The sequence below is a fragment of the Aythya fuligula genome, chromosome 2 (assembly GCF_009819795.1).
Source record: "Aythya fuligula isolate bAytFul2 chromosome 2, bAytFul2.pri, whole genome shotgun sequence".
In the NCBI taxonomy this organism is placed as follows: domain Eukaryota; kingdom Metazoa; phylum Chordata; class Aves; order Anseriformes; family Anatidae; genus Aythya; species Aythya fuligula.
The window spans coordinates 7570643-7597100 of record NC_045560.1 but is presented as its reverse complement, the minus strand read 5'-3'; the positions used below and the strand labels follow the sequence as shown (position 1 = coordinate 7597100).

General features: G+C 38.3%; 1 protein-coding gene across 2 annotated transcripts; it reads right to left on the bottom strand.

The window, feature by feature from the left end:
- Window positions 1-507: 507 nt before the first annotated feature.
- ACTR3B (actin related protein 3B) lies at window positions 508-26458 on the bottom strand. 2 transcript variants are annotated; one of them, XM_032182768.1, is made up of 12 exons: window positions 26318-26458; window positions 18728-18783; window positions 16779-16903; window positions 15685-15795; window positions 14230-14325; window positions 13964-14071; window positions 12427-12570; window positions 11661-11834; window positions 8843-8935; window positions 2574-2699; window positions 2055-2138; window positions 508-1459 (listed from the first exon to the last, which is right to left on the bottom strand). In XM_032182768.1, exons 1-12 carry the CDS (start codon window positions 26359-26361, stop codon window positions 1325-1327), a joined length of 1296 nt encoding a protein of 431 aa, XP_032038659.1. In that variant the 5' UTR covers window positions 26362-26458; the 3' UTR covers window positions 508-1324. The 2 variants fall into 2 exon arrangements, with proteins under 2 accessions (XP_032038659.1, XP_032038660.1); XM_032182769.1 differs by having other exon boundaries at window positions 508-1463; window positions 26318-26457.

Genomic DNA, 26458 nt, shown 5'->3' with positions numbered 1-26458 from the left:
TTTATGCTGAACAAATAATTGCTTGGTCTCATTCCTTCCATGACAGTTAAAAACAAATTGATGTCTATTGCAAAATCCTTACTGGGCTCCACAAACTGTTACAGGAGCAGACTTGCAAAGCTTGTTGCCAAAGATCAGATAAATATCAGCACAAACAGAAAAAGTAGAGTTTCCTACCCTAAAAAAGTAGAGTTTCCTACCCTGTTAAGATTGAAATCATGGGCGCACAATGTTTGTTCTTCTAACACAAGAACACATACCAATATAGGGTAGTTCAGCCTTTGAACAAGCTGTCTGGATGTCCTGAAAAATCCCCATTCAAAGATCCTTGAAATTTCACTGGTCCAGAGCAACCACACCTAACTTTGAAGCAAGCATTGCCCTGAGCAGGAGTCTTGACCAGAGATCTCGTTTCAACTGGAGTTTTAGATATCAATGACATATAAATGAAAAACTAACCTTGGGAGATAAGACAGAGGAGTATGTAAATCAGGACTACCACAGACATTCATAAAGATGTTAACAGCTTTTATTTCACTGGTGCAAGGCCCGCGTGTCATCCACCACTCACCAACATCAAAACAAAACATCATCTTCTATAAAACAGTTTCAGAAAATTCAAAACAAAATAACAGTGGCTATAATAAACTTCATACAATACTGTGAATCACTTAGTTTGTGTCATTCAAACAAGAACAAATCAGTTTTTAGCATACATGGCTTTTTTTTTCTCCCCAGAAATAAAACATACCAGCACAACTCCAGTACATGCCTCACACCCAGAAATGCATAACATCACTCCATGACATTGACAGCAGTTCGTGCTTAGAACTAGTCATCAGTTCACCCTACCAATATAATAAAATACAAAATGATATGAAAAAACTACATTTACAAAGTACAGTCCCAATCCTGCAATCTAATCTGTTTGGGTAGGTACCTGCAACCATTCCAACTCCCCTGAAGGCAATGTGGTTTTTAGTGCTCTGTTGCTAAAGATTTGATTGCAGAATCGGGGCAAGTGGAAAGGTTTAAATCTTTCCACAAGCAGTAAAACACTGCCTTATTCTTCTAGATTCCACTTCAGTAGTATTTGCACAACCTCCTAAACAGAGAGTTACCTACTTTCAATTACCTCACGTTTAGGAAGAAAGAAGGATAGGCTTTGAAGTAGTTTGCAGAGAAATGGCTTTCACTGAAATGACTTGGGGCTGTGAGCTGTGCTGTAGTGCACGGTGGTGATCCAAATGCTTCCGAGAGATAACCACATCTTGTTTCAGTATTTACAGTACCTGCTGCCTTCCTCTGCTCTACACAAGTTTCTTCACGAGCGAGAAATCAGAGATCTTGTTTCCATTGTACGAGCATTATGACATGACTCCAAAAACAGGATTATGACGACAAATACTAGGGCCATATTCTTCATAGTCTTTCTTGGTGTGACATACTTGGAAGAACTCTGGCTATGAAAATATAAAACAAATCCTCTCAAAAACATAAGAATGCATAAAATAGAAAAACAGACAAATAAATAATGATTTAAAATGTTTGCAGATTGCAGCTTTATGATCTGATATTACACCTTCACAACAGAATAAAATTAGAAATTTTCAAATGTGAAGGCAATCAAGAAAAGTTTGTCTGAACCAAAAGACTGCTTTTAAATACAGCAGTAAGAAATCCCACTTTGGAGACATGAATTGTTTCCATTTTCTTCCATTTGATTTTCTCTCAGTTTTAGGAACATTGCTTTGGATCCTATACTGCTGAAGTCCTGGCTAATCCCAAGTGATATCTTCAAGAACGAATGGACTATATTACAGCTATCATATAAAAATTATTTCAGAATTATGTCATATCATGATACCCTTACTCAAGTAAAGCTCCCACTTGACCTGTACAAATTTTGCTGTGATGAAAGTTGCATGAGGATTCCAGATTGTGACATAGTTCATGCTGTCACCATTAAAAGGTTTGAAAGTTAGTACTCAAATCAAATACAGCCAGGAGAAAACATGCAATAAAAAATTTAGCAGTTTTTCTTGAAGACTTACTGTTGAAGCCAGCATGGAACCACCAAACCAAACTGCGTAACGCTGCATGTGATGTGTTATCACTTGAACTTCAACTGGTTTGGGCTAAGAGAAACAGTTCACATTTAATCAGTTTGCATTTCCTGGCAAGACTCTTATAAACTGAAAATAACCAGAGATCTTCACCCATCCCCTAACATCGCTATCTCATACTTATTACTCAGTGTACCATACCCCCTGGGAGACCAAGTCAAATAACTCTTCCTGATTAGCACACAACAGTTAAATCCCCTCTTGCCTACTGCTAAGATCACTTATCTCCTAGAAAGATACTACCAGAAATGCCCTTACAGACTGCTCACAGTCGCTTCACGGTTTCTGTAAAGACATGTCATACATTGGAAGGCTATCAACAGACTTAATAATACATACATACACACAATTCATCTTATAGCACTGTTTTCACTTGGTGAGGTGAAAATTCTGAATTTCATTTCTTTTATTACCCTCATAATCAAAGCATTTGAAATTCCTACTTACTTTTATCCGACCACCACTGAGTTCCTCACTAAGTCGCAATCTTGCATCCACTACTCTTTTCAAATCCCTTTGCAGTCGTCGTCCAAAGTCCCTGAACATCGTGGATCCTCCTGAGAGGACCACATTCTGTGCAGAAAATAAAGACACGCTCTTTAAATCCATCTTCAAGCAAGTTTCCCAAAAGGTATTAGGAAGCTGACATGCAACAAAGAACACCTTAAGCATTGCTCTTTTTTATCCATAGTAGGTCCACGGCCCCCTACGTTCTCTTCTTTTTTCTTTAAATAAGAGTTTTGTGTAGAATGTGCTATCACTAAAGAAAGAGTCCATTAAAATAGTTAGCTAGTACTCTATACATGCAGAGCAGCACAAAGAAGTTTCAGAGATGTTCACAGTAAGCAGTTTTAGCCCTTATGTCAAATAAGGCTCTAGTCTGACTATATTACCATTAGTGTCTTTCCACAATATGTAAAGTTATCTAGTACTTTTTTTTTTTTTTTTTTTTTTTTTTTTTTTAAGAGTTAAATTCCTAAACATGGTATTCAGCAAGTCGAAGGATTCTTCAAAAATGTATCGGGCCTCCAAAGAGGACTGCAATGCTGAGAAAAATACTGTGCCTTCCCTTTTTCTGGTATTTTCAGAGCAGAGCTGACAGCCTCATAGCTGGATTTGTGCTTGGATTCTGAAGACAGGTTCTAGAATGTCACATCCTTACTTCTGCTGATAATGCTGCAAGGCTGTACACTAATGCAGAAGTCACTTCAACAGTGAGGGGACTCAAAACAGGAACGCTAGAACATAACACTGGTGGCAATGAGAATGCAGTTCATGATCAAAAAATGAACTCTACGTGTTAAAAAAAAAAAAAAAAAAAAAAAAAAAAAAAGTGTGCCCTTGCATACTGCTGCTACCATAAACCAAATGCCAATAAGTGCTTACTAAAATCACTTCTATGCCTGAGACGCGCGTTGACAAGGAACTAGACTTACATCAAGAGTTCATTACACGCCGGGCAAAGGGTTACCTCTTGGTAATAGTTTTTGACACTTTAGACCAAAACTGTGCACATAATGAAAAAATATGGCCAGGAAACCTGCATAGAGATCTGAAGAGTTGAAAACATGCATAATAAGCATTCACTTGCAGGCTGCAGAAGTAACTGCTTGGATTTTAAGCAACAGATTACAAATCACAAGATTATCCTTGTTAAGTGAGAAGAAAGCTGTTTGCTTATTTATGAAAAAAATAAAGTCTGTGCACATCATAAAATCCATTACAGTAAGGAAAACTCATTTCTTCATGGTTTCAGATTATCTACAATATAAAAGACTATATAACAAAGCAGGAACAGAGATACTTAAAAGAAAAGCACGCTTCCCCATAACAGTACTGAAAGATTTCTCATAAGAGGAGGACAAAGGAGCCATAGATATAAAAACTGAAGCCAGAAACCACACTTGGTCAGAAAATTAAGCAGGAGGTAAATCCCCTTTTGCCCCCCATATTCAAGAACATCTCCTCCCCTGCATCAAAGTGGTCATGCACTCTATATGAGAAAATTTCTAATGAGAGAGGAAAAAAAAAAAAAAAAACATAACTAACTTGAGTGATGAAATAGCAATTAAAAAGATGCCATCAGAAAATATTACCTGGAGATAATGAAGTTGGCAAAGAGAGTGAAAGCAATAATTCTGTTCAAAGCAAATTAAACTTTGAGTATACTGCATAAAGTAGACAATGCTACCACTAAAAATGGATTTCAGAATGTACCTGAGAATAATTGTGTGAATACATCTGAGACCAACTTATGCAGCTACAGAGATAGTGGTAACACTAGAAGGATCTTTTACCATTCCAGGGCAAGAAGCTAAAAGGTCACAGCTCCCTCAGATTACAGCTATTTAAGTATTTCTGCATGTCAAGGAGAAAGAGAAGAGGGTGTACTGGTTGAAAAGGTGAGTCACCTCATTACCACGTATCTGGAAAAGCCAGGCCAAGCAGCATGTGTGATACGAGGTGACGCTAACTGCCATCATAACATGATTATACACAGCTACAGTTCCCCTGTTCCCTGCACTTCTGGTCAGCACTCGGCCAAATCTCTCCTACTGCTTTAGCAGAAGACTGCTCACATACGGGCTTCACCAAGCAGGTCAATCTTCTGAAAGGAGGGTAGAAGACAGGTAGTCCTCACGATGGAAGCAGAATCCACACACGTTCCCCACCCCCTGAGCAAACACCACCATTCACAAAGGACACAGTGAAGGAAGCAAAAGACTGTATGGAGAAAAAAAGAAAAAACACCAGCAAATACCTTCTCTAGAATAACTGAGCATAATACAAAGATGCCCATATCTACTGGAATGAAAAACACAATAACAATGAAGGATGCTAAACATGTTGTTTGGATTTCCAGACTGCTTGGGTATTCTCTAGCCTCCCAGAAAAAGACATCAAGAGTTAGGATTCAAGTATCTGTTTACAACTGATTCATTTAAATGAGATTTCTTCTGATCTTACTGTGCTTAAACACACTTCAGCTGGTTTAACAGTTCTGTGCAAAGCACAGGTTTCACAGCTGACACTGACGATCTTACCATCTGATGGAAAAAAGCTCCAGCTGACTTTTATAGCTAACTTGCTGTAAGTTACATTGATTTGAAAGAATACACACTCTTAGAAGAAAAGAATATATTTCCTTAGAAGAGAGAGTGGAAGACCTTCCATGCACTTGAATGAGGTAACAACAAGTAATAAAAGCAGCCCTTTTATGGGAGGAAACTTGGGGGTGAAACTTCTCAAAGTTTTCACAGAGCTCCACGCCATCAAACACAGGGTACAGAAGTGGTTTCTGCCTGGTGCAGTGTAAAGATGCAACGCAGTGTAAGAACACTCTCAGCTGGACACTTCAGACTTTGCAGCACCCAGCTGATAAGCATCTGTTTTCCTGATAAATACGAACTTCAGCAACATGTTCAGAGCTCCCCTCCTTCCAAATAATAGCCGAAAGTTGTTTTATATGACACAACCACACCACCGGAGACACATCATTAGAGAAACACATGATTGTTAATAAAAATTATGGGTAAAAATAGGAGGATTCACAATCTGAAGGCAAGTGTTCCACAAGCAAGTGAATCAATTAAGTTACACACTTTTGTTAATTTTGTTAAAACTGGGCAATATTTGCCAAGACTGTACGTCAGGTGTGAGAAGAAGTACTCTACATCTTGAGCAAGAAACATTATCTCCACAATGAAGTAAATGCATTGTAAGAAACGTTATTTCTGGAATGAGTTTTATTTTAATGATGAAGTAAAAATATATATATTTCTTTAAAAAAAAAATATATATATATATATATATATATGTTTCTTTAAAAATCACGATTTTCAATGTCCATTTAACAGTTTGAGTACGGTCCCTGCCGTTCTGCAGAAACCCATCTGCACTCAGACAAAAGCAACTGCGATTCAGCTCCTGTCAGGCCAGCTAGCACAAGAAATGTTATAGAGGTAATAACAGAGGGGATAAGCATATAAAGGGTTTCTTCTCAGCGGTACTGTGCTACACTGACAGTGTTAATCACTTGGGGCTTCCATTTTCAGCAGTAGGCACACCCTTCCTTCCCCCATGACTTACCGTCAGCACCAACACAATGCAGATCTAAAGGCCTGGTGCTGCCTCCAGCCTGAACTCCCCCACAATTACTCCCCCCTTTGCATTAGAGATTAACAGCAAACCTGATTTTTGAACCCTACCTAGTCTTCTACTCGAAGACACCTACAATTTCAGAGGGGAAAGGTAAGGACAGGGCTGATACAGCGAACAAGCTGGGAACCATCCCAGCCAGGATTTCAGCTCACACACCACAGAGCAGTCTGACAGCGCCATCTACACACCAAGCAGCAGATGGGAAGCTGCTCTCACACAAAGTAGAGCAAAGTAACTTAAGCTAGAGGTGAAACGAGAGAGATATTTACCCCTGATTAGCCTCCCTAACTCTGGATCTCGCCAGGTTTTGACAATGGGTCATTACAAGTTGGGTATTCAACAGTTTAACCTTCTGAAAGAAAGTTAACAAGCCTATGCCACATCTCAACTGCAGCAGCAAGCTCAAATTCACAATTTCCCACTAGCTGCACACCCAACTGAAAGTCATCTCTAGGGAAAAGAATTAGCATCCTTCAAGTTCTGTCCCACCTCCATTTCCACCGAAAACCTGGATGATCTATCCATAATTAAAGCCCACATTCTCCAACATGCTACAACCCCCTCCTCACACCTTGCTTCCTATTTGAAAAGCAAGCTTAGGAAGTCTGAGGCCAAGGATATCAGAACTCAATCCACCCTGAATTGAATCCTGAATATTTAAACTTACTTGGCTAGAACCTTTCAGAGATATTTCTGAAACCAGGTGAATGCTCTGTCAGACATCATTTTTATCTTGAAGTCTTTCATCCATATGTTTGTGCCAAAACCACAGTAAAAAATGGAGAGGAGTTGAAAGAAATTAATCATGGGGATGACCAATGACCTCACACTTGCATCCACTTGCATTACACTTGCAGAAGGCACAGACCTATCAATAACTGTTCTCATCACGTTACTATCAAAACTCTTGGAAGTATCTGGGGAGAGACTCTGGATGGGGAAAAAGGAAGATGAAATAGAGTACGAAATAAAAGTGGCAGTTTTCTTTACAATGTGGGTGGTGAGAGAGCGGCACAGGTAGCCCAAAGAAGTTGTGGATGCCCCATCCCTGGCAGTGCCTAGGGCCAGGTTGGATGGGACTTTGAGCGGGTAGAAGGTGACCCTGCCTGTGGGGTAGGATTTGATGATCTTTAAGGTCCCCTCCAACCCAAACCATTCTATAATTCTTTGAATATAAAACAATCTTTCCAAGCCAACACATGAAGATGGTGTAATCACAGGAATTAAAAAGTGCATTGCTATTAACCATTATACAATTTAAAAGAATGAATGTGCTTCATTTGCACATGTGAAAGAATGCTTCCATGTGCTATTTATTGAACAGCTACAGGCACTGGCCAAACAACAGCCTTGCAAAGGTCCTGCTGCTCCAAACTTCGACATAAGGTGAGATAGCTGGCCTTGTAAGAGAGATGTTGATAAGATCAGGAAACAGGGATCCTGGCAATAGAACCTGATAGAAACACCACAGGACATCAAAAGATGGGTTGCAAATAATTCTCCAAAGGCTACATGCCACATGTAATTTGTGAGAAGGTACTTGCAGATAATTTCTGCATGAACACTGATGAAGCATCCAAATATATTCAGTGGAAGCCCAGCACCACAGCACAGGGCCTTGGCTGGCCACCAAGCAGCACTGTGGGCAACTGGAATTGACAAACCACACAAATGAAGTGAGTGAATTTCTGCACCTACACAGTTTTATAAGAATAGAGATGCTCTTCCCTTTGCAATGACCTTACTAACACTTACAATCTCTTTTAAGCAACTACGACATTGATCTACATTCAATAGACAGTTGTGTAACATTGTTTCAATTACTTAAGTATAATGAAAAACAGAAAGGGGCAAAAAAAAAAAAAATCCCAAGTTTCTCTTGGCTTGTCAGTAATTATTTGCCTGATGATTACAGTACAGAAAGAGTAACCTACCTCAACTGTTGAATACCACTTTCTAGAAGCCACTACTAATCTCTACCCTAGCAACGAAAGAAGTTTCTCTATGGAAACTTTGGTCTTACAGGAAAAAAGCACAGACCCAAAAGACAGACGGGCATTAAGCATTTCCTAAAACTTTCTGCAGCATGCCTAAGCCTGAAGTACTAAAAAAGCCACTTTCCATTTGAGTTTGGTAAGTAGCTGAATTTCGTCTTTTAACCTGCTCCAGATTTGCTCTGAATCAATGTGTCTTATTCTAGATGGGGTAACGCTCATTCTAACAGGAGACAAAAACTATTGCCTTCTACTTGAGCAAGCAAACCTCTCCACACTCTCACTTTAGGCTGTTATTTCCAAAAAAGCACTGCTGCTGCACGAGCAAAAAGCAACTAGGAAGCACATAGTCTGCTGCCAATACAGCAAGAGAGCTTGCCACAGAGCTTACTCCTTATTCAGAAGTGGCATGCTGTTTATCTTTATTTCTACTCAAAGTTCACATTTGTCATACTAGTGGAAATTGTAGCTATGCATACCGTATATAAATGCTTCATGATGATGATGTTGATCTTTAGTTATCAAAGTAATTGAGTTTATCTTATAACAGAAAGATCATACCTTATATAATGGACGCCGGACATCAATGGGACAGTTCTGTATAACTTCATCGACTACATCCGAAATGGATTCCATAAAATCAGGATTAGCAAACTAGAATCAAACAGAACAGACATTGTATTTTTCCTTCCAAGAAGAACGAAGAAACAAAAAAGGCAGAAGTGAGACTGTAGAGAGATTTTGCAATAGCACTTTTAAGGGAGATAGGGAAAATAAAAGCCAATATTACTCCTGTTCACCAAGTATTCTACATTATATCAAACCCACTTCTACACCGAAAAAGGAATTCTTATTTCCCTTGTAGAGAAATTCAGATTCTCTTCCTTGGTCATAAATTCACTGTTCGAAATCTATGCACTAGAAGCCTACTACTGCATGTGATGTGAGTCTGAGCTCTCCTACAATATTAAATAGGCTGGTACTGTGCAGTGAAGTCATGTCTTTCCTTTTAATAGAAATCTAATACATCACTGCACAACTCAGAATGTTCCACGTAAAAGATTTCAACCCTACTAAGACACACATGTTAAATTCCCACAAAAAAAAAAAAAAAAAATCTGAGGCATTTTTGTTTTGTTGTTTGTTTGTTTTCCTTCCTAAGCACAGAAGTGTCTCCAATACTCAAACAGACATAAATACTCTAGGTTCTGGGTGGAAGCCCCATCAATACAAATACCTGTCCAGTGCTAACAAAATTTCTGCATTTATAAATACTAGAAAGTTAGAGTTACTAATGCTAGTGAATAATCTCGGACTACTGGCCACTTTCCATTTAAAATTTAACAGATGCTTTAAAAAAAAAATGCTTGTAGCCTAGGTTTTGCCCTTTCAGAGATAAATTTTTGAGTAATTAAGTAAATTACTGAGAAATACATAATATATTATTTTAGAATATATTATTATATAATTTTAAGACTCTCCCAAAGGTGCAGACACTATTCGCGATTTATATCCTAGGTGAGATGAAGTATCTAACGGGATGAATAACAAAAAGCCAAAACAAAGTATACACTGAACTGAAAGAGAAATTAGCAAATGAAATTGGCTTGGAGATCAAGAGCCATAAGAATGATGTGAAAAATCCCCAAGAAGTCAAGCTAATTTCCACTGTAAGAATTAATCATGCAAGAAGTTAAAACATTAAGATACAAATTAAAAGAGAATAATGAAAGAAATGGTGTTGCTTCTCATGGAGAGTTCTCAACTGAATGAACTACAGCCAGAAACCCTCTCCCGACCTCTCCAGTAAGTATACTGATAAAAGAGCAGGGCAGAAGGGACGTGTAGAAATTAGAGTTATGATATCCAAAGCAGAGCATAACATGCTCCCAGAAAGAGGACCAGAGAACCAATATGTGAAATTACATCTCATAGCGAATACTATATGGCTAGGGAATGACAAGTAAAATACCTAAGTACTTATTTTAAAAGCAGAGAAATTATCTGAATTACTACAAACCCCAAAGACTAACTTCAGGAGAATTACTAAACTTTTTCTGAAATCTTTTAAGACAGAGATAAACTGAAAATAGGATAAGATGACAAGATGGCTTTACAAAAGGCAGCTTTACCTAGCTACCCTCTAAAGTGAGGAATTAATGAAGTCTAGTGAGAAATTCTTTTTGGATACAGTACACATCATCTACTGTGTTTTTCTTGTCTAGAAAGTCAGTTCAGTTTTGTTTTTTTTTTGTTTTGTTTTGTTTTGTTTTGTTTTTGTTGGTTGTTTTTTTTTTTTCAATACAGAGCCAAGAAACTATCAAGAAATGAAGAAAATGGAAATTAGTCCTTTACCCTACTCCTAACAGTCTTTGTGGGACTATGGAAAGAGAAACTATTAAAACGTGTGAGATAGGATTCTATAAGAATTACATGGGTAAACAGCAGGGAGGAGAAACTATTTAGCCTAGAGGTTTAATGATGACATAAGATTAGATGCCTATAAATTGACCGCAAAACAGATTAAGGCTGGAATTCAGACAAAAGGTGAGAGAATGAGATTTTTCAAATGCCTTTCCAATAGGAAGAGGGTAGACAACAAGAAACTTCATTGTTAATATGGACTTGATTATTTTTTTAATAGTTTTACAGACTACAGTTGCCTGCAATAAGCTGAATAGAGAAAACATACTCTGCCGTGCTGTAACATATTAAAACTCGATTCTATCTTCTCCCAGAATATCACAACATCCTGAAGTTCACTCTGACTGAACTACCAAAAACCAGACTAGGTATTGTAAATGTTTCCCAAAACTGCTTATTTCCACACCAAGAGATTTCAGTGGACTTCAGTGGACAATGGAGAAATTTAGCATATATGCTTTATAAATTGACTCAATGTCAATAGAAAGTATAAAAAAGTCAATGTCCAAGACTTAAAATAGTATTAGTGGAATGCTACCATGCAGAGCAGTGCCCAAAAGGTCTGGCAGCATAACCAAATACACAGCATAAAAGCATACTAGTTTAAACCTGTGCTTAAAGAAAGAAGGAAAACACCATATAAAATCTGCAAGTTCAAGAACTTTCTTCTCAATTTTAGATTGCCTTTAAGGAAAGAAAATATGAGGCTTTAAACGTAACATGGGACGACACGAGAAAATAATTACCCACTGTGCTCATGTTTTTCTGTGCTTATGCTACCTGAGACTGTACAAGGTTTGAGTTAGGAAACTTACTGATTCCTCACTTCCACGTGATGGCGCACTCGCATCAAAAATCACTGTAATTCCCTCCCCCCTCCACTTTATTTACACAATAAAGTGCCTGTAACTTAATACTACTAGTACCTGTTCTTACCTCAGAATGATACACTTACCTCAGGATGAAAAAAAATTTCAGGTCCAAGGAACCTTTCATAACCAACATCTATAACAAACTTGTTTTTGTTGATTGCATTGATGCCAGTATACTGCTTGATCCATTTTCGTGGATCTCCATCATATTTAGAAAATTCTTTTACTATGTCAGGACAAATGTAACAGTATTTCTCCTGTTGAGAAGTACCATGCATTAAAATTTGACAAAATAATTATTCCATTATTGAATTACAATGTATCACAAACAGAAGAACAAAAATATGTAACCACTCTTACAGATGGGGCTGTTCAACATATGTTTGTACCCAAATGAATACTGAAGCCTCAACCACCCAAGACAACATATATTGAATAAAATTCCACACCAACTCATCAGATTAGTCTGTCTCAAAATGAAAATGCCACAAGCACTAGGTGCGCGACAACAGGGAAATTCAATGGCTAGCTTTCATGGCAAGATCAGACCCATACAATCAGCCTACTGGCATATTTATTAAATTAAAAAGCAAATTTTAAACAAATTTCGAACTTAAAATGCTAATTTAATCTGCAGAACATACTCAACTCTACCAAAGAGTCTAGCATGAAGATTTCCTTCTTTTCCTTCCCCTGCACTTGATTGGACAAACCAGCAGAAGCTTGCATAATTACAACACAGTGCCTGTATTTGCATTTTTAAATGAGCCACCAGCAACTTGTTAAAGCCAAAAAATTAGTTCAAGGAATTTTATTTATATGTTTATTAAGAGATAAAGAAGGGTGTACCTTTATGGCTTTTGCTGTCTCCAGAGATTGTTCAGGAGGAATTCCTACTTCCCTCTCCCTTAGGAGCTGCTGAATAAAGTAAGTGATATCTCTACCTGCTATAGGAATATGTTTGATGCAACTTCCAATTACATAGCCTTCTGCCTATGTGGGAGGAGAGGGAGAAAAACAACAACAAAAAAATATGTTTAGGCATACTCATACAGTGTGGAATACCAACAATTAACAGCAAAACTATCACTCATTTCTATACTACGTCATTTTGATTTTTAATCAAAAAGTAAAATCTTGAAACTGTAAAATGACCATAAGAATGTACAAGCAACCTGCAAGGTGTATTTTTTTTTAAATATCCTTGATTACAACATATAAACAGATACTGATTAGATAATAGACAATGAAACACACAAGTGGTAGACAAAAAACAGCTTGTACACATTACACATTACAACCCAAAGTCTGATCAGATATTTTTTTTCAGGCATAATCTGAAAAGATAAAGTAATATGAATAGACTGCTCATGTTCTGTGTCAGAGTGAAGAACAAATAGGAAAAAGTATAAATTTATTAAAATGATCAGGAAAAAAAAAAAAAAATCAAATGAATAAATATCTAACTATAAGTACAATGAAAACAAGAAATCCATGTGTTGATATTTTCCCAGGACGTATTGACTGGTATTGCTGAGCCGACACTATTTCTTATCTTGCCTTTCACATACATTTCTTCAGAACTTCATATGTTTAATATGTTTTATTGTGTTTGTTTTTTTTTTTTCCTAATATTTCCCAGTTGAAGACAATACTGATATAACCAAATTAATACCAAAATGCAAGAAATTAACAGGACTCAAATTTTAATTTCTAAAATAACTGATCATTCAAGCATACTATATGCTTCAGAGATAACACTGTCATCAGTAAAACAGATATTAGTAATGCACAGATAACTGGGTATTTTTAACATCCTAACAGAATTAAGCCATCTGAAATCAACCACATATATATGAACATGCATTTGTGCAAGCTTGCAGTTGCTTCCATACAAGCAGAGTTCACTAACTTCCAAAAGAGAAAAAAAAAAAAAAAAAAAAAAAAAAGCAGACACCAGCTATACAACACAAAGTGCAGGTCACCAAAAAAAAAAGTTTGGATGTCTCACAAGAAGCATGCTAGGCATGCAGGAGATTTGACCCACTGATATGTGTTAATACTGAACAGAACTGAGGCATCACAATAATGCAAGACAAGGAGTTACACAGAAATATTCTCCAAAATATGGCCTAATGATTCCTTACTGTGGTCTTCATGTAGCCTGGACAGCTAAAATAATCCCATAAATAATAAATAAAGCCACATAATATAAGAAAAATTTTGCAAAACCTCCATAAGGAAGGAAAGAAAATCCCAAACAACCAAGCACTTCTAAAATTTTTAAAACAAAGTTTACTTTATTTTCTATAGATTAAAATAAGAACTGCCAAACTGTAAATTTGTCCAAACCACAGATATTTTCACAATGCACCCTGCTACATACCACAGGAATCACATGGGTCACTCCGTCACCACTGTCAATGACAATTCCAGTCAAAGTACGTTCTCCAACTTGTCGTGATGTCCAAGAGGCAGCTAAGGCCAACACTGCCTATATGAGAAACAGAACACACTTAGAAGCAGGCAGAATGTGCTCATTTATAATCTCAGAAAGTATTGTTTCAAGCATTATAGACATGTGCTATATATGCAAGACTATACATACTACAGCTATACTGTACTTTAGAAGGATATATTCACTTCGTTCACCTGAACAGCAATGTAAAGTCCTGGTATGTTAAATGATTCAAACATGATTTCTGCAAGATACTCTCTGTTTTCAGGTGTATTCAATGGAGGTTCTGTCTGGAGGAAAAAAAAAAGAAAAAAGAAAAAGTTTGAAAAAGATCCTCAGTAGTGTCCTAACAGTTAATGTAATGACTAGCTCAGTATGCTAATAAACTTTTTAAATTCTTAATGAACTCAAAAGTCTCAAACAAGCTCCAAAACTAAAAATTTCATACAATCTGGGGAGAGTATCAAGGAGGTTATTTCCACAACAGATGACTTAATTTAAGTTTTCAAAGGAAAGTAATAATCATGTTACAAGAAATGCTGTTTTGTACCATACTGTCTCACTACGGCTAGATAGAGTGGCATGATTTCAACGTCCAAATGTTCACAACGAAAGTAATGTGTTAGAGTAGCACAGCTGATTTCAGAAGGACTACTCATAGGAAAAAACACAGTACTCAATGCTTAAACAAAGGGGAAAGGTTTAATCATATGTGCTAGGAGCAGACAATCTTTGAAGATTCCTCATGTCCCAGACCTCCCATGTTCAGTGCACTGAGCAGCTGTGGGCTGAGACACTGCCACACTCACTTGGGTGCTACAAAATAAGACATGCTGGGGATGTGGGATGGCTACATGCGGCCTACGCTCAGTTTTAGCCAGGCAGTGAGAGACCATAGAGTTAGCAGGAGGTGGGATTTTTGTTCAAAAATTCCAGTGTAAGATACCTAGGGAAGCAGTGAAGTCCCCACCCCTGGAGGTATTTAGGAGATGTGTGGACATGGCACCAAAGGACATGGTTTAGTGATGAAACTCAGTAGGCCAGGCTGAAGGTTGGGCTTGGTGATATTGAAAGCCTTTTCCAACAAAGATGATTCCATGATTCAGAGTCATGTCAAAACTAGAACCAACAAAGGGCTCCTTTAAATGAAAAATCTGGAGACAAACCAGGCATAAGGGCAAATGAATATAAAGAATAATTTCTAAAAAGCCTATTGCAAACTACTTAAAATCTAGTATCCTAATTTGATCTTTAAGAGAAGTTTTCATACATTTGTGCTTTACCACTAACATATGGTGCTCTACTAAGCAAGAATATCCTCTACTACATTGTAAAGTCAGCCAATAATTTCACATAGAATTCAGTTTAAATAAAGCAATTAAAGCCTTTCAAAAACAAAATCCAACCTTCAGTAGCCTAAATCACAAACTGAACAGAATTTGGTTCTGATGCACTTTCACGGATATTTTGTTCCAGGTGATGAAGAAATGTAAGGCATGCAGAGAAAAACCCTCTAACAGAGCTTGGAATTGGAATAGTGGAAGCTTAAGCTTGAAATATTATTTAAGTTTTCCTCTTAGAAAAATATTCTTGGAAAAATGTTGTTTTCCTTCCAATAATGTTTTATTTCCCCAGTCTCAATAACTCACCATTAAAAAATAGTGATCTTCAGGTTCAGCTCGTAGGTATTTAAAAATGACCTGCTCCATGAATCTCTCCATGAGGTCCCAGTCTTCAACAATTCCATGTCGTATAGGCCACTGAAGCAAGAAAACATGTCAACCTTCTAGACCATATGAGAATAAACAAAACCAAAAATAGCAATGCTGGAAGCCCGCAAATCCTTACATCTTCTGCAAGAATTAAAACATCTCATCTCATGATCACATTATCAAATCCTCTATTTTCACTTTAACTTGAAGTAGTTAACTCTAAATTATCTGGTACCCTCAGGTAATTCCAATTGCAATTTTATGTTGCAAAACTGCAAGCCAGACTGTGTTTAATCCACTATTGTTTTGTAGCAGCACTGTATTTCAATTTCTTTTTGTATCAATTTTATCACTTAGAAAGTTGAAAATCATACTCATATTCAATATGTCTGCCAATCTATAAAAAGAAATAAAGACCATATAGGCAATATATTTTTCAACATACAATCTGATATGTTTACATATTGTTTAATGGTAAGAACACAGATGACATTTAAGTAATAGAGTAGGATGTATAAAATATGATTTTTTCCACATAATTCATAAGCTGTTAACATCTTGTAAGTACAATGAGTCCTCTAGTAGGATATGGAAAATATGATTCACACAGAAGCCACACTGAAGACAGCCTTCCACAAAGCAGTTGTGACATTCCCTGAAGCAAAAGTATCCAACACGTTCCCCAATTCATACACCACATTAAAAGGATACACTCTTAGCAAGAATTTAAATATTCAGCGTTTATGACTATTTTAATAGCAAATCATTTTGAAAACTGAACAACTGCACTGTGCGGTGGGTATTTACAAAAGTCATCAAGCACCAATCACACAGGGCAGCACTAGTAAACACACATTTAAAAGAGGTAAGGCCAACAAACCAAAAGCATGCAGTTGTTAAAATGCCACAAAATGTTTCACAAGAAAGTCAATGTGGTTTTTTAAATAGCTATCTAAAAGGTCTAGAACAATACGTAGTAATAAAAATGTGCAAATTTGAGAAGCTTTTTTTAAAAAAAAAAAAATCCTTACCTTTGTAGCATAGGTAGGTTTATCTATGGCTTCATCTCCTATGAAAAAGTCCAGATCATCAACACCTTTCATTACCCTCCTCTGAGCCTGGTCACCTACTTTGGCTGATTCTCGGATTGCAATACCTTAAAATAAAATCCAAACAAATTGAGGCAAAATTAAAAGAGCTAAAAATAAAATTGATATGCATTTTTTTTTAACTAAGGATTCTTTCCCAGGAGTAAAAGTTGGAATATAGAAAGTATAGTTGCCAGAAAGCTGAAATTATATCTATTGACCAACCAATATAGCAGAATTCATTCTCATCGCTCTCTCAGGTAGGATTTTGGTCACCTCTCTCTCATTAAAGTAAATGATAACTCAGAAAAAATCTCTAAAAATTCAGTTTGTTACAGCCTACAGCAGTCACTAAACTTGCACAGGTGCAGCACTCCACCAAGAGATACCCTTTAAGTCTGCAAGCGATGTGATTTTCTGAGTTTCAACTCAGAGAATTAAGAAAAAGAGCAGAGGAGAAGAAAAACTATGTACTTCAGAAATAAGTAGTGGAGTCATTATCCCCATCAGTGAGAACAAGGAAGCAGGGAGGGGAGAAATCAATTTGCGGTGCTACAAAGAAATCTTTGGAGACTCTCATGTGTCCCATTATCAGCCTGCAACTATCACTAAAATTATTAGATGGCTGCTATAGGCACGAAGATGAGACAGCAAAAAAAAAATCTGGGGCAAGCTATAAATAAAAATGGAATGAAGTAAAACACTACTTATTTAATCACACAGAGTAGAAAATGCACAGTAGACAGGCATCATCCTCAAACACATCAAACAGTACCAGGACCAAAAATTATTGACAAGCAAACAATTCTTGCAGAAACTCATTCAAGCCTCCACGCATTATCTCAGTTTTACGTAACAGTATTTAAAACAAATTCATGGGAAACACTTGGTATACCACACCTTTAACATAAGACATCTACATTTTTACAAAAAAAATACATTAGAAATTCATACGTTAGATTTTTTAAAACAATACTTAATATAGTTAGACTATAACCAGTAGTCTAGATAGAAGACTCTTTGACCCCTCGGTTATCCTTTTTTTTTTTTTTTTTTTTTTTTTTTAAAAAAATCTTTATACCTTCTACTGTGAATATTCAAAAGGCAGGCTAGATGCTTTAGTAAGGCGTTAACTGATGAAGTCCACAAAAAGTAAAAGACAGTGTTTAGTGTAACTGGAGATTAACTATGAGACAGTAAGTGCCATTAGGGAACTGAATACGTAGTCAGTGCTACAATCTATACAAATATATAACATTTGAGAGGAACTTTTAAGACTACAATTAAAATCAAGAACACTGAAAACGCGTAACATTTTCATTTAAACAATTTTAACATAGAAAACAAATTACAATAGTAATTCTGCTCAATAAAACAAATGGGTAACAACATTTGGTTTATATTTACCCACTAAAAATGACCATTATCTAGTCTTTTTTTGACTATTGAACTGTCTGAAGCCCCAGACAAACGTAAATAAGGCAGACGCCACCTGCACTTCAGTACTTAATTTGATGGGAAGCCTTCCCCAGATTATCCAGGCAGTAACCATGGTGTCAGGTAGACAGGAGGTGAGTTGCATTCTGCCTACTCAAGAGTCCTGGCAGAAAAAGAATGGAGATTAAAAGGAAATAGGACTGGAGGTCTCTTCATGTTTGTCATAGCAACTAAGAGCTGATTTAATGAGCAACAGTCGTAGCTAACTGCAAACAAGTTCTGTTTAGCTACACTCCAGCCAACGATGCTAACACAGTGAATATCACTTCCCAGATGGACAAGAGACTACGAAGGCCACGCTGGGAATTGGAAAGCAAGCCATTTACTCACCAAAGTGCTTAGTAATAAGCAGTGTGCACTGAGTGTTGGAGGGACAAAAATAAAACACTACTCACATGATGGAATAATGAACTGAGGTTCTGTATTCCCTGCATAGCCAAGTTTGGTGTACCTGGGAAAAGAATGATCAAAAGGTCATTAGATGCATTAGATGCATGCTCTTTTAAATAAATAAATAAAGCTTTCAAACAAAAATTCACAACACTTCTCAGAGTGAAGGCCAAACATGCACATAACACGTCTATATTTTCTAGGTTATGCTTTCAAGTGTAAACCTGCTGAGAAGAAGATTCAGAAGTGGTAAATACTCTAGGTGCTATTTTTTAGACATTTTCAGCTTTTCCAGAGATTTTGGAAGTGGATTTTCAGAACCGTGAATTCTGAACGCTCAGCTCTTATTTTCTCCATCCCATTCACCAGCTATGACAAAATTTGGGCAGGCCACACTGTGATTAAAGGAAGATGGAGCTTCAGAAAGGAAGATTAGCTTCAGAAAGCTAATGTAAGTGAAGTAGTCGTGAGACACGGCATATTTAATATCGTCAAACACAGGGCAGAGGGAAAAGTGTGGCTTAAGTACAAAGCACAGTTCAGAACTTCAGTTTCCAACCCAATACAACTTCTCTTCATGCCTTGCACAAACCACTCACTCTGCCACAGGTATGGTATGGCAATCTATATATACTACCCAAAAGCAAGCAGGATTCATGAAACACAGCAGATGGTATGAAGCATTGTCTGTCTGTCTCAATATACATATAGTATATATATTTATCAACTAAAGTATCAAGAGGAAAAAAAAAAAAAAAAAAAAAGAAGCAAGTAACTTGGGAAGGAATAAAAAAAAAAAAAAAAAAAAAGGAATTTTGACACAAAACTTAAGATCTCTGCATGACGTTACTGGCTACAAGCTGGTTCAGGCTTCCAGCAACTAGAAATAATTAGCATCCCAGACTATGGAAAATAGCTCTAATCCCTAAAATAAACAAATACATTCAGAAGCAGTTTCAGAAAAACAAAAATTATTCCAGAGACTGAACTTTTCCTCCAATATTGTCATTAGACAGCTACAAAGTACAACAGCAGCAAGATGCGAGGGAATGAGCATTACTCACAGCCAGTTTTGCCCTAAAAACCTAAAGCCACAAAATTCTTAAACAAGACCAACCACAAAATCACAGCCTAGGTCCTAAAGTGAATTTAGGATCTTCATCTGCAGCCTGCTCTCAATATTTGCTAACTACATCGCTAAAACTGAGGGTTGTTTTTTCATTAAGCAGATTATAAAGTAAGTTCTCTTCATGGAGTATTCGGCATAAAAACACTCATTAAGAGTCAGTTGGCTTAGATAAAGAAATTAAATCAAAACTGAATTAGCAATGACCTTGGAATTTAAATATTATATTTTCAACATCTCTTCAAAGCTGTAGCTTCAATAGACTTCAAGTAATCTTTAAAAAAAAGCCATTTCCCCCAAGGCTAAAAAGACAAGGGCTGTGTTTTGGGGGCAAGGGTTTGTTGTATTTTTAATCATCATTAGACTGAAAGCATATGCCTGTATAATCCAGAATGTTTATGCATACTTTCCATGGCTCTCAAAAGATATAATCAGGGCATTAAATTAGACTGATTTGTAAAAAAGGCCATTACTAGCAAGAATTCTTCTTATGATAATTACTGCTTAGTTTCTGCACATTTTAGAAGGAAGCCCACCTTGGGAATATTGTTGAAATGTACCCAACAACAAAGCAGGCGTTACACTGGGATTTAAGATGCATTACAGGATACTTACTCTTCATTTGCCTCTCTGAAAGGGGTTTGGCTTGCATGCCCATACTGCCATCCAAGAAAACCATTTTTGGATTCAGAAGGCCTATGTCTAAGCCTTAGAAATGGCAATCACGCAGAAGCCTCGTGAAATCATGAAAATATCAGTCATACCTCAGCCCTCCAAGCCCCACTGACACAAAACAAGTCAATATATACATATATACACATATGTATAAGCTTATAAATATGTATATATAAGCATTTTAATACAATTTCTGTGTGTGTGTGTGCACAAACTAAAATTAAAAAGTTCCTGCAATACAACCAACATTTATTTCTTAAGCTAAACAGTGGCCCAAAGGTGACTTCAGGTTGCCATCCTTCCCCTTTCTAAACACTTGCCAAACTCACCGAGTCAATCACAGTATTAAAAAGACACCCTCAAAGAGCCAATCTGGGGCAGCAGCCTCTAAAAACAATACCTTATAACCAAAACAGGGATCAGATCCCACCAGAAGAATTACTTCAGCAGTTACCAACAGGCCATATCTCAGTATTTTGTCACTAGCTGAATTTCCTCTGCTCCAGAAAAATCTCCCTAATATTTTCCAGTATCAGTAGAAAGAGTTCCCTTGGAAGAAGGTACCTCGCAGAAGAGATCATCTGGAAAGGTTTCTTTTGCATGCCATTAATCCATGAAGGAATAATATCAGAGCTATATAAATAACTGTATTTTCAGTTTCAGTGGAAAAAAAATCGTGTTCAAAACCGAAAAGATAACCTATTTAGGACCAAACAAGACACGGACTTTCCAGCGTCTGTGGCATATTTCAGGTGTTTTGACAAAACCACATGAAAGGGAAACTCAAAGTACTCTCAAAGCCACTGAGGAAGAAAAACGATGCAAACGATGCTCCCCGTTCTTACCCAGCCCACTCGCTCAGAGCATCGCAGACGTGGCCCCAGACTTTTCTCCTGCCCAGCAGGACCTGAGCACGTCCCACCTCCCAGAGCAGAACCCAGGAGTCCATTAAAGCGTTGGGTGACCCACTTTCAGGACCTCCTACGGACCTTGTTCCCTTTTATACGAAACACTTGAATATTCATCGACCTGAAAGGCTCTGGACTTAAACAGTTGGGGAGGTTACCTGCTCTCCAGTCCCTTCTCCAATGAATATTTAAGCATCTGAAGCATGGTTTGCTTTCTCCTGGGCAACAGCCTAGCAGACTAATGGTAATGCAACAACTCATGATCTGTAAATTATACAGACAGCTTTAGGGAACCCGTATGTCAATTTTATTTCATTAAAAGTAGCAGATTTATCGCTAGTGAGATAGGAACCTACTGGAAAGTCTACAAAACGCAGCATATTGGAGACTTCATTAACGATTAGGAGAAATGTGATCCAACAGATGAAAGCTACATCCTCAAAGGAGACGTGAAGGAAATACTCAGTTTAAAAACAGTCACCTGAAAGTTATTTATCATTGAAACAGTTTCTAAAAATTGAAAAAGAAATGGGTTTTAATAAGTACTATTTTTCCAGGTGGTCAGCTAGTACACAAATCAGTCTCACTAGCTTTGGCATGAGGAATAGTAAGTCTAAACCCTGTCTCTTCTGAGGTCCTGTTGAAACACTAAAAGAAATCCAAAGAAAAATGTAATGTACAAGAAGATGACTGCAAAGATGTACAAACAGACCAAACCAGTGAAAGAGATATGGACCCCTCAGCCACTTTAAAAAGGGATATATTTGGGAAATGTCTTACTAAAGCATAAGAACAACATGATTTAGGCACCTGAGACCACAAACTCAGGCAGTTGCTTTAACCACCTCAAAACAGAAGACAATGTTTCTCTGGACAGCTATGCAGAAGAGTAAGGCCATAAACATTTTCGAATTTCCTTCATTCCTATTGTTTTAAAAGTTGGGACCAAAAAGCAGTGTTTACAAAAAGCAGCTTGTTTACACCCATAAACAAGCTCTGAAGAGAGAGAGAGAAAATGATGAAGAATATCAAAAGGGCTAAAAAAAAAAAAAAAAGGCCTGTAAAGGAACAAAAAAATAGTAACTTCCGTAATGGGAAAACTTCAGATGATGCTACAGCTTAGCAGTTTTTACTTCCAGGACACCTGTCACGACATCCTGCCATAAGCAGTTTGTATTATCATTGTTACAAACATGCCTGAGAAACTTGCAATGCGAGGTCCTCATCAAGATGTGGAAAAGCGTTTTTGAAATGAAAAAGGACACGGCAAAGGAAGAACAAAGAAAGAAGGAATGCAAAGTAGGAAATATCAAACCCCAATCCATTACGTCTGCACGATTTGCTAAGAAGCACCACCAGCCACTACAGTAATAAGCTTTGAGAGAGCCGAGCAGGACTGGGGCCTCTGGTTCAGACCTTTACAGGACTGAAACCCATTATTAGAAACAACAGCTAATTAACTCATGCTCCTTAGACCCAGAACAGCAATTAGAAAAATGGCTGGTTGCAAGTCTCACGTGGAAAGGGCAGAGGTGATACTTGCATAGAGCAACCCATTTCACACCAGAAGTATAGTATATAATAAGGGGGGGTGAAACAAGTAGCTGCAACACTGGAAGATGTTATCTCTAACAGGTCAGCAACAACACACGCACAAAATAAAATTTATATATATATATACACACACACACAACACTTATATCACCAATTTTTAGACAACTTCAGCTCACTCAACCCAGAAATCAAGCAGTTACCTCTAAGCTGATCGGTAATGCACTGCCAAAGTAAGTTTTCCTTACTAAAATAAAAACGAAGTGACTTGAGTAAAATAAACCCAAAATAGAAGTAATCCTCAGTGTCTGCAAATACACACAATGACGAGAAGTATTTTGAGCCACCTCTGGTTTGCACACCCACCTACCAGCACGCTGATGGCCCACCACTAAATGCCAGTTGTTAAAACTAGTCATGAAGTTTAAAGCTGCTTAAAACAGCAACATCAGACAGGCCTGGGAGTCCTTAACCAACTAAAAATAGCATGCCCTTCGCCACAAAAAGACTGATAGCAACACATAACCTGACCGCCAGAAAAACCTCCCGCAAATAAAATGAAGATGTAGGGCATCAAAATTGGACAAGTCATTTGCAAATACTACTGGAAAAGAGCAATCATATCCAACAAATTGTTACTGCGCTCTGCAAACATTTGTCATAAATGGTTCGCCTTTCATTCATAAAGAAAAAGTCATCTCTCTAATAATGTTAACCTGTTGCTATGACAATAAGTTTCTCGCCAAAACCCTCTATTTCCTATGCACCCATTGCTGCTTTTTTGAGGAACTCCAGTGCTGTGCAGGACTGAGGCCTGTGGCTGCTAAAAACAGTAAACTCACCCAGGCTTCTTGTGCACAAAACAACATCAGAAAGAGTCTTTTCACAAACTTCTTAAATCCACTTACATGAAAAGAACAGGGATTAATCTCCAGACAAAGCACCTCATTCAGTATCAGACACAGAAGTAGAAAAGTGTATTTTATATATGTAATGTTCCACAGCTCGTCTGCATATACTTTTTCATTTCCGCTATGCTCTTCCAAATGTTTCATCTGAAAGCCTTTTCACGAATAATTTGAATGAATTGTTTGAAGCTTGTAGCCCAAAGTAGATTCATTCTAACAATAAGAAGGTTTTCAACCCACACAGAGGAAAATTCCAGAGACTGTTATCAGTGACTCAAGCTACTTCTGGCTGCTTTTGTTCAGAATATTTCTTCTTGTGCTGGAAGATTATTTATTTCAGATTTAGTAACCTCGTTGCTAAAAGGTCTTCAACACTTTGGCGCTGTGCAGCAAAGCCAAGCAGAAGTCCCATCAGAAGTGACACCACGTTGTCTCATGAATTAAGACCATTTGGAGGCACGGACGTTAGAAGTCCACTTGGGGGATATTTGAACCCTTTCTGAAACAAACTGATATACAAGCACACACACATCCAACAATTTTTGCCATGCAAGCACTAAATAGATTTCAGAAACTCCACTTCAATTATTATTTTTCTGCAAGCACGCAGTAAGCTATTTTCTGTCCTTATTTATTTTGTATAACTGTTGGTCAGCAGTATCTACTGCTAGTGCAAGAATGGAATCACTTCACAAACTTAGAGCAAAAGAGGTCTCCTGCAAGACACAGGCATATTTTGTGCATTTTCTGGATTCTGTAGTTTATATTGTAGCTTCTGTAAAGGATTCACCTAGAGTTCCCCTCGCTTTCCAGGAAATCTCTTCAAAACTGTGAATCAATACTCCTATAACACCAACAGTTCTGTGCAGAACAGATACTTAAAACATCTTCAGCAAATAAATAGATTGAACCTGGGGAACTACCAAGAAGCAGCTAATGCACACGCAGAATCAGATGCAAGATGAAACCCATTCTCTATTCTACTCCCAAAGTTTTCTTTTCAGCTACGCACTCCAGTATTCTCCACTGAGAAGACTGAACTGATTTCTTGTAATATAAAGGTATGAACAGAGACAAGAGACTTCTTAAAATTTTGTCACAGTTTAATGAAGACATACTTCAAAATACAAAACCCTTTTCTGGAAGAAGATAAGGTAACACCACGTCAATGTAATGTGCTTCCTCTGGTTCCCTCTTTTTTTGTTTCCTCTTAATATGATGGCTCAGTTTTGGAAGTCTTAAAAGTAAATTCCAAGCATAACATAAATGAAAATAGTGCAGCAAGTTCCCTGCAGAAGGAAGGTCTATTATCATAATAAATTAAGGCAATCAGTGACCCTGAGGCACAGCCTGACAGGTGAAGTTATTGGCTGAACAGTTACTCATGGACCGGTGTCTCCTCTCCTCCCGAAAGCTCTCCATAACTGTTGGGCCAAAGGAAAGAAATTAGCAAGAGCACATTACATATCCAGTATCTCCTTCATTACCACTCCCTTCGACACCTCCCACTCCCAAGGCACAACCACCTCGATGATTACTGCTCTTCGCTAGCCACAGACAGGTAGGTAAGACCTGTTCCTCTGAGAAGAGAAATGCCTCCTCAGCACAGCTTCTGCAATTTAGATTCGAGTCCTTGGAGCATTGGGGATTACAAAACTCATGGCTTGGCTAAATGTAGAGTACATCTCACGTTGACTTGACGAGGGCTAAGAAGGGATAACCTAACACCAAAGGACACCACTAATGTGATACAGGTGGCTTTCCTCTCTCTGCTGGCTGAAGGCAATACCCCAAAAAGCTCAAGAAGATGTGCACTCCTTGCGGCACGATCAGATACAACCCAGCAAGGCCACCGTGGTCCAGCCGCTGCGTGCAAGAGAGATGCCACAGCACAGCAAGAACGCCTCACCTGGCCCACGGTCACCTCTGGTGTGCAACTCACAAGCAAGAGAAGCACAGGGCTTCTCTCAGCATGCAGCCACTCAAAACGTCACCTGCGTTTTTAGCATTTTAGCCCTATGATGGTTTAAAGTCAGTGAACGTGAGTGGAAACTGGACCCATGAGGGGAAACGGGCAGAGGGAGACGGAGCATCCCCGGGGTGACACGGCCTGCCCTGCTGCGGCTGCCAGAGGGGAGGAAGGGCAGGAGGAGGAGGAAGGAGAGGAGGACGATGAGAAGGAGGAAGATGAGGATGAAGAAGGCACCCGGCGGGGGGAAGCAGCGGCCTGCCCAGCAGCAGAGGGGCCCGCAGCGGGTAGAGGGGACCGGGACACACAGCACGAGCCCGGCTGGTGACAAAGAAAAGCCAAACCCGGAGAGGAAAAAGGACGCCCCACCGAGCCTCCCCCCGGCACAAAGCCCCCCCTCAACGAACCCACACGGGGACCGGCAGCACCGATCCCCCCCCCCAGCTCCCCGCACTCACCCGGTGCCTCCGTCTATCACGCAGGGGGGCAGGTAGCTCGCCATGCTGGGGAGCCGGCAACGCGGTTCCTACACCACTACCACCACCACCAGTAGCCGGGCCGCCGCCGGCTCCCCCCGGGCCGGCCCGGCTCGGCCTCAC